The following is a 14,953-nucleotide window of genomic DNA, read 5'->3' as shown; positions in this document are numbered from 1 at the left end:
TGAATATCTGAATGCATAAAAATTATAATTTTTTTCTTGATGCGCGTGTTAGTTGTCTTATTTGGTTCGACTAAGAAGAAATTTAAGACAAAAAATACTCAAAATTTTTGCTATATTAGCAAAATTTGATGTCAATAATTCTAAAAAATAATATCAAAATATATTATTTTTAACTAAATAATAAAAAAATAAAAATACATCATTGTAAGTTTTTTAATTAATAATTATAAATTAAAGTCGCAGCTTAATATAGTACATTGGATAAAAAATAATCATTGTTATCGTATTTGACTACTATTATATAAGTTTTATGTTTATTTTAGGGTAAAAAACAAAAATAAGCCAAGGGAGAAAATAATTTACGTGAATAAGCCAAAACGAAAATTGCTTCGTGAATCCACCCATGGACGTTTATATGTAGTTCGAACCAGCTTAGTTCGAACTCTATTTCTACATAATTCAAACCAGCTTGGTTCGAATTATATACAAACACATGCACACACATAATTCGAACTAGCTTGGTTCGAATTACACACACAATAATTCATGGTATAATTCGAATTATGCTGTTAAAAAATTAATAATTTATTAAAAAAATTTTATTAAAAAATTTATTTAAAAAATTAATAATTTAGAAATTAAAAAAATATATATTTTTATTTCATACGTTAAAAAAAAGCTAACAAAATATTTAATTACGAGACTTCTTTAAAATATTAATGAGCTATAAATTCAAATTCCATACAATACTTTTCTGTCCATTTTTAATAGTTCATGAATATTTTTTAATAAATTTTTTTAAATTATACTACAAAAATTATTTTATCCTATGCAAAACAATTTTAAAAAAATGGCTTAAAAAATATTAGGAGTACTATAAAAATTTGTAATGTTATAATAACTTAGGTAAATACATGCATGTACTCAAATTTTAAATAAAATACTCTACATAGTCAATAATAATTTAGAAATGAAAGAAAATATTTTATTCCATACAAAATAATTAAATAATATATTTTATTCTATACAAAATAATTTTAAAAAATGGCTTAAAAGATATTATGAGTACTATAAAAGTTTGTAATATTCTAGTGATTTAGGTAAATACATGATAAAAATATTTTTTCTTTAATTTTTAAATTATTAGTGACTATATGGAGTATTTCTTTAATGTCTTAAGTCATTAGGACATTACAATTTTTATAGTACTTCTAACATCTTTTAAGCCATTTTTTAAATTATTTTGCATAGAATAAAATATTTTTTTATGGTATAATTTAAATAAATTTATTAAAAAATATTCATGATAATTTTTTAATAAAATTATTTAAATTATATGGTGAGATATTACATGATTCGAATTACGCATAGGGAAGTTCGAATTACTCTGATTCAAATTATATGGTGAGCAATTTGAATTCTATACAATACTCTTCTGCCCATTCTTGATAGCTCATGAATATTTTTTAATAAATTTATTTAAATTATACCACAAAAAAATATTTTATTCTATGCAAAATAATTTTAAAAATGGCTTAAAAGATGTTAAAAGTACTATAAAAATTTGTAATGTACTAATGACTTCGGACATTAAAGAAATACTCCACATAGTCACTAATAATTTAGAAATTAAAGAAAAAATATTTTTATCATGTATTTACCTAAATCACTAGAATATTACAAACTTTTATAGTACTCATAACATCTTTTAAGCCATTTTTTAAAATTATTTTGTATAGAATAAAATATATTTTTAATTATTTTGTATGGAATAAAATATTTTCTTTCATTTCTAAATTATTATTGACTATGTAGAGTATTTTATTTAAAATTTGAGTACATGCATGTATTTACCTAAGTTATTATAACATTACAAATTTTTATAGTACTCCTAACATTTTTTAAGCCATTTTTTTAAAATTATTTTGCATAGGATAAAATATTTTTTGTAGTATAATTTAAAAAAATTTATTAAAAAAATTTATTAAAAAATATTCATGAATTATTAAAAATGGACAGAAAAGTATTGTATGGAATTCGAATTGATAGCTCATTAATATTTTAAAGAAGTCTCGTAATTAAATATTTTGTTAGCTTTTTTTTAACGTATGAAATAAAAATATATATTTTTTAATTTTTAAATTATTAATTTTTTAATAAATTTTTTAATAAAATTTTTTTAATAAATTATTAATTTTTTAACAGCATAATTCGAATTATACCATGAATTATTGTGTGTGTAATTCGAACCAAGCTGGTTCGAATTATGTGTGTGCGTGTGTTTGTGTGTAATTCGAACCAAGCTGGTTCGAATTATGTGTGTGCATGTGTTTGTGTATAATTCGAACCAAGCTGATTCGAATTTTTACGTAGAAATGGAGTTCGAACCAAGCTGGTTCGAACTACATATAAAAGTGCATTGGTGGATTCATGAAGCAATTTTCGTTTTGGTTTATTCACGTAAATTTTTTTCTCTCTTAGTTTATTTTTGTTTTTTACCCTTTATTTTATTATGCACATTAATTAAACTGTACTTTATTATTTCATTTTGCATGTTTTGAAATAATGTCATCGTATTATAAAGGTGAGATTAATTTATCATTTGAATATTATCGCTAAAAAATAGATACTTAAAGTGAAACGCTATATAAAGATAAATAGAAAAATTTTGTAATTAGTTAGAAAATTTTATATCTCTCTCTCCAAACTCAATTTTATTATGAAATTTTTTTTAGGTAAAAATATTTTTAACTTCCTATAATAATAAGTATCATTTAAATTATCTAATGTATAAAATGTCACATCTTTTTATTTATCTTCAAAATTAAAGTTAATTTTTGTTACTTTTTTACTTTTTTTTGGTTTTCTAAATTAGCCTATATATTATCAACTTATTTTTGTTATTTATGCAATAATTTTTCTCTTCTAGTAGTTATTCATTAATAAATGTTAAATTACCCAAATTTAAATCTATTCTCTTAAACCACTTTTTAATCATCTGGTTTGAATCATTTGAATAGGAGTCCTTTAGACTCTAAAATTTTTAAAATAAAAAAATACAATAAAATAAATTAAAATGCCTAATAAAATAAAATAATCCAAAAAATAAAAGATATACAAAAAACTAATAAATTAAAAAATCAAAATTAATTAACAAAGTTCTTATCTTATCCATTTTAATGTTACATGGAGTTTGTTCACTTTATCATTGATATGTGCATATTTTTTGTGTCTTTTGTATGACAAATACAATACTTTATGTAATTAAATATCAAATCCAATACTCTAAATAACTAATTATTTAAAAAATTAGTATACGAATATTTTAAGAAATACTTGATAGGTGTAATTTTCTTACATGCATTATATACCAATTAAATAACTAAGCCAATATGCCAAACAAATAATATTGTAAAAGGCAAAATTAATAAATTTTTTTGTAATATAATTTATTTATTTTAGTTTAATTTAAAAATATTTATATACTCAAATTTTAAATACAATATTCTAAGTAATCAAATATTTTAGAAAATAAAAAAATTATCCCATTAAAAACAATTTAAAAAGAAAAATATTAAAAAATATTTATAAAATTTTTTCATCCCATCATTGACAAAAAGTTAAATACAGATATGTCAAAAAAATAAATAAAATATACATATAAAATGTTAAGATACTGTTTTTTTTTGTCAAATCAAATTAATGAGAGAAAAAGACATAACGCTATTTGTCTACGTGAAAAATTGGTAACAAATTAAAAAAATAAAAAATGGATTAAAAATATAAATTGAGTAAGTAAATTGAAAAAAAAATTTATAACCGCAGTGGAGGAAGGCAAAGGAGTAGAATGGAGGCAATTGAACTGAGAATGTTAAAGAAAGAAGAAGAAAAATATCAAAAGAAATACAAAAATGATAAATTTTTTTAAGAAACTACAACAAAAGCTCTAATAAAATAATTAGAGTAAAGCTATAGAGTAGCTTGTACTCAGAACAAAACGGTACAAACTAAAACTAAGATAAAACTAAATAAAATATAATTTAAATGAATATCACAAAATATAATAAAATTTACCAAAATTTACTTATCACTACTATTAATGATAATTAAACACTTTCTCCATCATAAATTATTCTTTTGTTCTTTTCGTACATGCTTCTAAAACCAACATTTATCATAGTCATTGTCTATTTTAGGAAGTTGTCTAAAGAGTTATTTAAAAGGTAAAAATGTTAGAGTTGAGTAAGAGAAGTAAAGAAAATTAAAGAAATGAAAAAAATAGATTATTTAAGTGGAGGATTGAAAAAGAAGTTACATATGAAATTTTTTGTAACTGGTAGTGAAATGCATAACTGTAAAGTTAGTTTTGGATTATGTTGACACTTAGCAGGGTTAAAATAGGAAAGAAAATTGGACACCAAACTTGAGGTTTTCGCATTATATATTGTTATAGATATATTAATATTATATTATATATTACTAGCTGCTCAACACCGCTTTTCTATTATTTTTAAGAAATTAATTTTTATGTTTTTATTTTAAAATTATAAATTTAATAAAATAAAATATTAAAAAATTTCATTATGTTGTTATTATGTGAAAACAAAAATCAAAATAAAGATTTAAAAATATTAATTATAAAATAAATATTTATAAATGTTATTATGTTTATTTATTTATTTTTAATAGTATTTAATTTTAATTAGAGACAAAAAAATTATATTTAAAAATTTTTTTATTTTTATGCATAATTATAATTGATAAAAAATATTTTTTAAAATTTATTATTCATTTTTTAAAATTATCTTTAATTTTATTTTTTTTAAATTACTAATTTATATTTTTATTATTGTCTCAATGCCACTATGATATTGCATTGTTCTCATTTCTCGTCTTCTTTTCCTTCCCCCTTCTCTTCACTAGATGGTTGTTAATTATCACCAAATATCATTATCACAACTTTTAATTTTGTCTATCACTTTTATTTATAACCAACTATTTTTTTAAATTTTATAAGTTGTTTAAGTTTTGCTAAAAGAATTTTTTGTATCTTTTGAATATCTGAATGTATAAAAATTATAATTTTTTTCTTGATACGCGTGTTAGTTGTCTTATTTAGTTCGACTAAGAAGAAATTTAAGACAAAAAATACTCAAAATTTTTGCTATATTAGCAAAGTTTGATGTGAATAATTCTAAAAAATAATATCAAAATATATTATTTTTAACTAAATAATAAAAAAATAAAAATACATCATTGTAAGTTTTTTAATTAATAATTATAAATTAAAGTCGCAGTTTAATATAGTACATTGGACAAAAAATAATCATTGTTATCGTATTTGACTATTACTATATAAGTTTTATGTTTATTTTATTATGCACATTAATTAAACTGTACTTTATTATTTCATTTTGCATGTTTTGAAATAATGTCAACGTATTATAAAGGTGAGATTAATTTATCATTTGAATATTATCGCTAAAAAATAGTTACTTAAAATGAAACGCTATATAAAGATAAATAGAAAAATTTTGTAATTAGTTAGAAAATTTTATATCTCTCTCTCCAAACTCAATTTTATTATGAAATTTTTTTTAGGTAAAAATATTTTTAACTTCCTATAATAATAAGTATCATTTAAATTATCTAATGTATAAAATGTCACATATTTTTAACTGCCTGACACAATAGCACACATTTCATTACATGCCTTAATCTCATCCATATTCCGTGCCATTCACGGGTAAGAAAATCATTAGAGGATTCTGAAAGTAACTCACTTGAGATCCTGTTGTTACAATTAGCAGATCCTTTGGAGCATAAACATCAATATCCTCTGCTTTCACCTATGTAAAATTATAAATAATGGAAAACAAGGTAACAGATATGAAAGACACAAAGTCATTACAAATAAAAGATAAAGATAAAGATGAATAGGTGCTATCATAAATTCCTACACACAAGTAGTGCGCAAATAACAAATCAAACGGGTGATTATAGCATATTAGATTTAGATACATACAGTTAGACAAATAAGTAACGGTCCAGCTGTCAATCTATCATTTTCATTCTTCTGAATATATACAAATATATCAATAAAAATAACAAATCTTGTCCTAATAAGCAGGTCAGCTACATGAAAAAAATAGCATGCATTCAAACTATTAAAATCTATATCACTGTCTAATACATATGTTTGTGAAAATTTAGTCCAGCAACTTGGGCAGAGTGTTGGAGTAAAGGCTCCGAAGTCCAAAGATTTATTACCAGAGTGGATGGATCAATTGGAGCCTTTCCATCCTTCCAAGCTGCATCTAAATATGTCCTCAAAGACATGCCAACGAATACCTAACGCAATTAAATTGCAATGATTAAACATTTATTCATAATTCCAAACAAGAAAATCATTTTCAACTGCATTGTATTTATATACAACATAGAGAATATTACCAACTTTCGGCCAGTTAAATCAGCAGCAGCTTTCACACTTCCAAGCCGATGCAGATTTGATGCAAATTGGGTGGTAATAACCCTTCCTTTAGAAGCTGAAATATGCCTCAATAATGCATCTTTAACAACAGATTCACTTATTGTCCTTCCAGGTGAGGGTACATTGGTTGAATCACTCATCATCTGAAAAACCATGCTCAAACCAAAGTTTACTTTTGTCTCTTAACAAAATTAAGGGAAAAAAGCAAGAGAGGCTACATATTTGAATTTTTTAATTTAAAAAAAAAAATACAAGATCACCCTATAAGTGACTTACCAGTGTTACTCCTTCTTTAGAGAGTTCCTCTAAAGCCTCGCGATAAAAAATTTTCCCGTCCAGAGGTGTCTCGTCGATCTATTGAATCAACTTATTCAAAAAGAGTAGATTCAAGGTAAACAAAAATGGAAAATGCACTGATAAATTCTGACCTTCCAGTCCCCAGTGTGAAGAATAGTACCATCAAAACAGCAAAGAACCAATCCACAACAATCAGGAATAGAATGGGTCACCCTGATAGGTTCTATCTCAAATGGCCCAGCCATAAATTTCTTTCTTGTTCTAAATATCTTGAGTCTAGATGGAAGAAAAATACCATGCTCCTTCAGACGTTTTTTATAAGCTGTTACAAAGTAAAAAAAGCATTGGAAACAAATAAGCAGTGGAAGGAACATATCAAGTTCATTGAATAGCAGTGAAAGAAAATAAGCAGTAAAAAGAACAGATATTTGATGAAAAAATTGTGACACAGATATTTAGTATTAATATATCAACATTGATGAGTTTGGAAAACTCTAAATTAATATGTGTGATGACTAAACATTATTAAAATTAATTAATTGCAAAATTATTTGATCTGAATTTTTATTCAATACATTGATGATTATAATTTTGCTGCAGGTTTAATCATGGGCTGGAAATAAATGTATTGTGCTAAGCCCAATTTACACTCAGCCTTGGTTTTAATAACAAAAATAAATGTGGCTGTTTTAATGTTACTTGGGCCCAAATAATTTTCTGATCTAAGCCCAAGTGGGTTACATGCTTTCCACTTGCTTTATGCATGTTCCAAATTTTATCAGGAAAGCAAATGTTATTAATGGGCCAAGATCAAATATTGTTGCTACCAAGCCCAATGTTGATGAATGTTTCCATGCCTTATTCGAATCCATGAAGCAAATGAAATGCCTAAATGCTTCCAACGGATTCCACTTCATTATTTTGAAGGATTTCAAATTTAATTAATACATTGGAAACATAAGAAAAAGAGAGAAGATTGATTTGATAGCTATTATGACACTACACGCTACTCAACAAAGGGAAGTGGGAAACTTGAATTAACTTTTACATTCTCTCTCTTTGTTCATTGATTATTGTTCAAACCCATTGAATATTTTCTCTTTCTTCTCTCTCACAACTCTTTCTCTCTTCGGTCTTTACTCAGAAAATATTGGCAGCCATGGAAGCAAAAGTAAGCTACCGAGATGAAGAGAAAGCAAGCCTAAAGACCATCACAATGATGGCAAGAAAACATACTAAAATAAAAATGAGCTGTGGCTAAGATATTCACCAAATGTGGTTAGATTTGGTGAGGTTATCTTGAGTCTTTCATGCTCAAAATGGAAGAAGAAGATTCGGCCAGCTGGAGGAGATTCTTGAAGCATGGCTTGTCTTCGATTCTGCTCAACCACCACAGGAAGTAGCTAGAGTGGCGAAGTGATGGTTGAAGGCAGAGATTGAAGCAGATGAAGTCATCATCATCATGAAGCATCAAGGGCCAGAATTCCATCTTGGAGAGCAAGCCAAGGATGGAGAGCTCGGATTGATGAAGGGTGATGATCAAGAAAGGACTAGAGGTAATTGCATGTTGGTTAATGCATGGTTATCTCTTCTCTCTCTATGTGGCCGAACCGGTTTTGTTGAAGGAAGAAGAAGTTGGTTCAGTTTTGGCTTCAATAAGTGGAGGCTCCCCTCTTCTATATTAAGGGTGGACAGCCACTGTTTGAAGCAAGGAGAAAAATTGAGAGTGCAAGGCACAGAGTTCTCAGAGCTACCTGAGCTAACAGTTTTCTCTTCTCCTTCAATGTATTCTGTTTAATATTTTTCTGTTTAATTTTGTCATGTCTTGAGTCTCATGGTAAAAGGCAAACAGTGAGGTTTGTAATGAAAAAGCCATAGAGCGGAAAAAGGCAGAGAGTGCAAAATTAAAAGAAAAAGCCATAGATGTCTTAGAGTTCCTTTGTACATCTGTGTTGTGTTTCATGATTCTGTGGGAATCCCCTTGTAAGTTGGGTTAGCACTTTACAAGTTGTAATCTGTTTGATTATAGTGAAATTCCATCATTGTTGTGATGGAGACTGGATGTAGGCTGCACTGCACTTAGCAGCCGAACCAGGATATATCTTGGTGTAATTTTCTTCCTCTCCTACTCCATTTCTGTTTTCTATTGCACAGGAGCAAAAACCGAAAATGTCTCGTGCCAAGTGACGAGACAAAATGAAAATGTCTCGTGGCTAGGGACGAGCTAAAAACAGAAAAGTCTCCTCTGAATCCAGCAAGTGTTAGCAAGCGAAAAAGGGGCTAAGATTCAACCCCCCCCTTCTCTTAGCCACTGAAACCATCAATTGGTATCAGAGCTTGGTCTCAAAGAGATCAAGCTTTGCAGCTTGGAGTAAAGATCCTCATGGCAGAAAACAGTGGCGCAAATGTGGTGTCTTATAATCTAACTGAAGGACAATCAAGCAACAGACCCCCTCTTTTCAATGGGAAAAACTATACCTATTGGAAGGAGAGGATGAAGATATTCGTACAAGCAGTGGATTACAGACTTTGGAAGATTATCCTCGAAGGGCCTAAATTTCCAACTACCACAAGTGCAGAAGGAGTTGTTTCTATCAAACCAGAAGCAAGATGGACCGAGGAAGATAGGAAGAAGGTGGAGTTAAATGCCAAGGCAATAAATCTGCTCAATTGTGCTATCAGCTTTGAGGAGTACCGACGGGTATCAAGATGCACAACGGCAAAGGAAATCTGGGACAAATTGCAAATCACCCATGAAGGAACCACCATTGTCAAGAAGACTCGGGCAGATATGCTAAACAGAGAATATGAAACGTTTGCAATGAAGGAAGGAGAGTCCATTGATGAACTCTTTGAACGTTTCAATGCTATCATTGTTGGCTTAGATGCTCTGGGAATTACACATTCTGATTCTGTGCTAGTGAGAAGAGTGTTGAGATGTCTCACAAAAGAGTGGGAGACTAAAGCTTTAATTATTTCTGAGAGTAGTAGCCTAGACTCCATAACACTTGATGATTTGAGAGGAAATCTTCTTGCTTTTGAAAATACCTATTTGAAAAAAGATACAAAAAAGAAAGGAATTGCATTTTCTTCTGTGACTAACCCCCTGGATGATGAATCCAGTGATAACTCTTCTGAAAATGAGTTTGTTTTATTTGCAAAAAAATTCAGGAAAATGGCTAAGCTCAGAGGCAAAGGCAGCAGCACAAGGAAAGTGAAGAAAGACCTCAGCAAGGTAACTTGCTACAATTGCAAGGAAATGGGGCATTTCAAATCTGATTGTCCCAAGCTGAAGAAGGAGGAAAAGCCAAAAAGAGGAAAGAAGAAAGGACTGATGGCCACATGGGAAGACTTGGAGAATGATTCTGATGATGATGATGAAGAAACCGAGACCAAGTCACAAACATGTCTCATGGCAGACCACATAGATCAGGTAGTCTTTCATAACCCTAACACTGAAGATCTCCATCTTATGATAGACCACCTTTCTGAAAAAATAAGATGTTTTCTGCTGGAAAATCAAGAACTTGAACAGCAAATTACCATTCTTAAGGCCGAAAACAGTTTTCTAAAAGAAAAAGTGAGAGAGGCCGAAACTGCTTGTGATCTTGTTGAAGAAAATAAGCAGTTAAGAGCCCAAGTTAGGAGCTGTGAAAGTAACCATTGTGTTCTTGCATATGTGGACTGTTTTAAACAAAATGAAGAGTTGCTTAAAAAGGTTAAAAGACTTGAGGAAGACTTAGCCAAATTTACACAAAGTTCTGAAAGTTTAAATCACATCTTGGCTAGTCAAAAACCTCTTTATGATAAGGCTGGGTTGGGGTTTCATAAATCTGAAAATTCACATTTTGAAAATATTGCTTCATCTTCTAATGACATAAGATTTCAAGATCCCACCTACTTTAACAAAAAGGCAACTCCAAGATTTTGTAGACTATGCAATCGGAATGGACACTTTCCCATTCAATGCTTTTTCGGTGAAAGAATGGTTGGTAACAAGGTTTATAAAATTGTTTTTGATTACAATGGCTTAGGACATAGAAGATGGTTTAACGTAAAAGGATCCAAAAAGATTTGGATACCTAAGGTTACTTAAGCATTGTTTTGTAGGTGTGCCTAGCATCCCAAAGGAAAGAAAATGTGTGGTATATGGACAGCGGATGCTCTAGGCATATGACCGGAAAGGCAACCTTCTTCATAAAGCTTGATGACTATGATGGAGGACTTGTCACTTTCGGTGATGATGCAAAAGGAAAAATTGTGGCTGTTGGGAAAGTTGGTAAAAACTTTTCTTCTTGTATAAATGATGTTCTCCTTGTACATGGCTTGAAACATAATTTGCTTAGTGTTAGTCAACTTTGTGATTTGGGTTTTGAAGTTATCTTTAAGAAATCTGTTTGTTTAGTTGTGTGTGAAAAAAACTGGGAATGTTCTTTTTGAAGCTAAAAGATGCAACAATGTGTATGGATTAACTCTTGAGGATTTAAAGGAACAAAATGTAACATGCTTCACATCTTTTGAATCTGAAAAATGGCTTTGGCATAGAAAGTTGGGACATGCTAGCATGTATCAAATTTCTAAGCTAGTTAAAAGAAATTTGGTTAGAGGGATTCCAAACATCAAGTTTGATAAGGATCTTACTTGTGACGCTTGTCAATTGGGCAAACAAGTAAAATCCTCTTTTAAATCAAAAGATGGAATATCAACCAAACGGCCATTGGAAATGTTGCATATTGATCTTTTTGGTCCTACTAGAACTCAAAGTTTAGGAGGTAAACATTATGGTCTTGTGGTGGTAGATGATTACTCTAGATTTGGTTGGGTACTTTTCCTTGCTCATAAGAATGATGCCTTTTATGCTTTTTCCACCCTTTGTAAGAAAATTCAAAATGAAAAGGATTTGAAAATTGCCCATTTAAGAAGTGATCATGGAAGAGAATTTGAAAATCAAAATTTTGAAAAATTCTGTGATGACTTAGGGATTTCTCACAATTTTTCATGTCCTAGAACCCCCCAACAAAATGGAGTGGTTGAAAGAAGGAATAGAAGCCTTCAAGAAATGACTAGGGCTATGTTGTGTGAGAGTGAAATTCCTAAATTCTTATGGGCTGAAGCTGTGAACACAGCATGTTATATTTTGAATAGAACAATCATTAGAAAAGGGTTAAAGAAAACACCTTATGAGCTATGGAAAGGAACCCCTCCAAATCTTAAGTATTTTCATGTTTTTGGATGCAAATGTTTTGTGCTCAATAATAAAGAAAACCTTGGAAAGTTTGATCCAAAATCCTATGAAGGAATGTTTGTTGGATATTCCACCACAAGCAAGGCCTATAGAGTTTATCTCAAGGAGCATAGGACAATAGAGGAATCCATACATGTTACCTTTTGTGATTCTAACTTAATTCCCAGTATTGTGAAGGATATTGATTCAGATTGTGAAGAGGCTGGAACAAGTAAAGAAAATCCCAAATCTGTTCAAATTGAAGAATCTGTCAGCCCGGTTTTGTCTCGTCAGATTGTAGGAGAAACTTCCAATTTATCTCCTGAACAGGCACGAGCAACTGAAACAGTAAGACAACCAGAAGTTCATCAAAGCTCTACACCTGTCCGAAAGCCTAGAGAATGGAAGTCTATGAGAGGTTACCCTCATGATTTCATCATTGGTGATCCTTCTCATGGCATAACTACAAGATCCTCCACCAAAAGGCAAACCGAACCTAGCAATCTTGCTCTCTTGTCACAAATAGAGCCCAACAATGTCAAACAAGCTCTTGAGGATCCATCATGGGTTAAAGCAATGCAAGAAGAGCTTGCTCAATTTGACAAGAATGAGGTTTGGACACTAGTACCTCATCCGGATGGTAAGAAAGTTACCGGTACTAAGTGGGTATTTAAAAATAAACTTGGTGAGGATGGACAAGTTGTTCGTAACAAGGCTAGATTAGTGGCCCAAGGTTACGATCAAGAAGAGGGTATAGATTTTGATGAGTCTTTTGCTCCGGTAGCTAGAATGGAAGCAATTAGATTGCTTCTTGCCTATGCTGCCCATAAAGGTTTCAAAATGTTTCAAATGGATGTTAAGTGTGCTTTCCTTAATGGCTTTATTGATAGAGAAGTGTATGTGGCACAGCCCCCCGGTTTTGAACAAAAGGAGTTTCCAAATCATGTTTTCAAATTAACTAAGGCTCTTTATGGTCTTAGACAAGCTCCAAGAGCTTGGTATGAAAGGCTTAGTGCCTTCTTGTTGGAAAATCAATTTCAAAGGGGTACCACCGACACTACTTTATTTATTAAAGCATCTAATGATGACATACTTCTTGTTCAAGTTTATGTTGATGACATTGTATTTGGATCGGCCAACATTTCCTTGTGTGAAGAGTTTGGAAAACTCATGACTAGTGAGTTTGAAATGAGTTTAATGGGAGAGCTTACCTTCTTTCTTGGCCTCCAAATTAAACAAACTCCTAGTGGTACTTTTATTTACCAAGGAAAGTATGCAAAAGAACTTATCAAAAAGTTTGGCCTAGAAAATTCCAAAGCAATGAGTACACCAATGCATCCCAACACAAAACTTGAAAAGGATGATGATGGTCAAGATGTGGATGAAACAAGGTATAGAGGAATGATAGGTTCACTCATGTACCTTACCTCCTCTAGACCGGATATTGTTCAAAGTGTGGGTGTATGTTCAAGATTTCAATCTCACCCAAAAGAATCCCATCTTACGGCTGTTAAACGCATCATTAGATACATTAAGGGAACTTGTGATTATGGCTTGTGGTATCCTAAATCTGATGAATTTTGTGCAGTAGGGTTTTGTGATGCAGATTATGCGGGAGATAGAGTGGATAGAAGAAGCACGTCCGGCATGTGTTGCTTCCTTGGAAGCTCACTCAACATGTAGTCAAGCAAGGCTGCCCGGAAACTGGCGTATGCAAATGAGAAAGCCTGGAGGAAGTGCTATGAAAGGGTCGGTTTCATGATTCAAACCTTTGATGATGAAATGGGAACAGGAGATTCTGAAGATGATTCTGGTTCTGAGTTCAATGTTTCTGATGATTAGTGACTATTCCTCTACTTTTATTTGATATTGGCAACAATAGGCTCAATCCTTCTTTTGTTTTTTGTAAAGGCATGACTTGATACTCCCTGCCGTATGATACTCTGAACAATTACTGCTTTGTTATAAATATTATGTATTGCTCATGTCTCTTGTTGCAGGTTTTTATGCCCCTTGATGCCAAAAGGGGGAGGAAATTTAGATTCCAAAATTGAAATTGGAATAAAACAGGGGCTGGAAAAACAGGGGACAAGGGTTGAAATTTTCAAATTGAAAATTCATGACTATCCTTGTTCAAAGAATGCATTTGTTCTATTATGATCCTTGATATATGAACTGCATTTGATGTTTGATTTATGGTGATGCCTGGCTAATGGTTCATATTTGACAAACTTGTTGGTTTGAAAATTTATTTTTGGCAGTTCCTTTAAACTGTGTTATCTAACATCTGCCATGCTTTGATGTGCTATTATGTGTTTCAAAAATATTTTCCTTATTTTGAATGACATTGCTCTGATATCTGGACTGGAAAATATTTGGAAATTTTCTGAACAACACTGGTTTGTGTTCTGTTGATATGTGTAAGTTTGAGCAGAAAATCAAATTATTGATAACAAATGAGTTTTGATTATCATCCAACTCTGCTCATAAATCAAGCATTTAGCATCATGTAATAAATATGCTAAATAACATTGTTATTTGAAGCTTGATTAAAATTGTTACAGGTTAATGCTTCCCTTGGTAAAAACAGCATATATTAAGGGGGAGCAATGTGACAATTTGAAAGGGGGAGAAATACAAATTTAAAGGGAGTACTCTTACTCAATTTTAAATTTCTTTCCATTTCAATTTTAATATTGTTTGTCATCAAGGGGGAGATTGATGAGTTTGGAAAACTCTAAATTAATATGTGTGATGACTAAACATTATTAAAATTAATTAATTGCAAAATTATTTGATCTGAATTTTTATTCAATACATTGATGATTATAATTTTGCTGCAGGTTTAATCATGGGCCGGAAATAAATGTATTGTGCTAAGCCCAATTTACACTCAGCCTTGGTTTTAATAACAAAAATAAATGTGGCTGTTTTAATGT

General features: G+C 30.2%; 1 protein-coding gene across 1 annotated transcript; it reads right to left on the bottom strand.

Moving 5' to 3' along the window:
• Positions 1-5,628: 5,628 nt before the first annotated feature.
• Positions 5,629-7,121, bottom strand: LOC112786769 (ribonuclease J-like). The gene is made up of 5 exons (XM_025830150.3): positions 6,922-7,121; positions 6,770-6,847; positions 6,454-6,636; positions 6,271-6,351; positions 5,629-5,849 (listed from the first exon to the last, which is right to left on the bottom strand). Exons 1-5 carry the CDS (start codon positions 7,033-7,035, stop codon positions 5,721-5,723), a joined length of 585 nt encoding a protein of 194 aa, XP_025685935.2. The 5' UTR covers positions 7,036-7,121; the 3' UTR covers positions 5,629-5,720.
• Between the last annotated feature and the right edge of the window lie 7,832 nt (positions 7,122-14,953).

The sequence above is a fragment of the Arachis hypogaea genome, chromosome 20 (assembly GCF_003086295.3).
Source record: "Arachis hypogaea cultivar Tifrunner chromosome 20, arahy.Tifrunner.gnm2.J5K5, whole genome shotgun sequence".
NCBI lineage: Eukaryota > Viridiplantae > Streptophyta > Magnoliopsida > Fabales > Fabaceae > Arachis > Arachis hypogaea.
The sequence above is the reverse complement of the archived record's forward strand: the minus strand, read 5'-3'. Positions and strand labels throughout refer to the sequence as shown.

Excerpts from the sequence above, each read along its gene's own strand:
- LOC112786769 (XM_025830150.3), bottom strand. The coding sequence starts at position 7,035 with ATGGCTGGGCCATTTGAGATAGAACCTATCAGGGTGACCCATTCTATT. Across the intron at positions 6,848-6,921 it reads TTCACACTGGGGACTGGAAG|ATCGACGAGACACCTCTGGA; the intron begins GTCAGAATTTAT and ends TTGATTCAATAG. Across the intron at positions 6,352-6,453 it reads ATTTAACTGGCCGAAAGTTG|GTATTCGTTGGCATGTCTTT; the intron begins GTAATATTCTCT and ends TAATTGCGTTAG.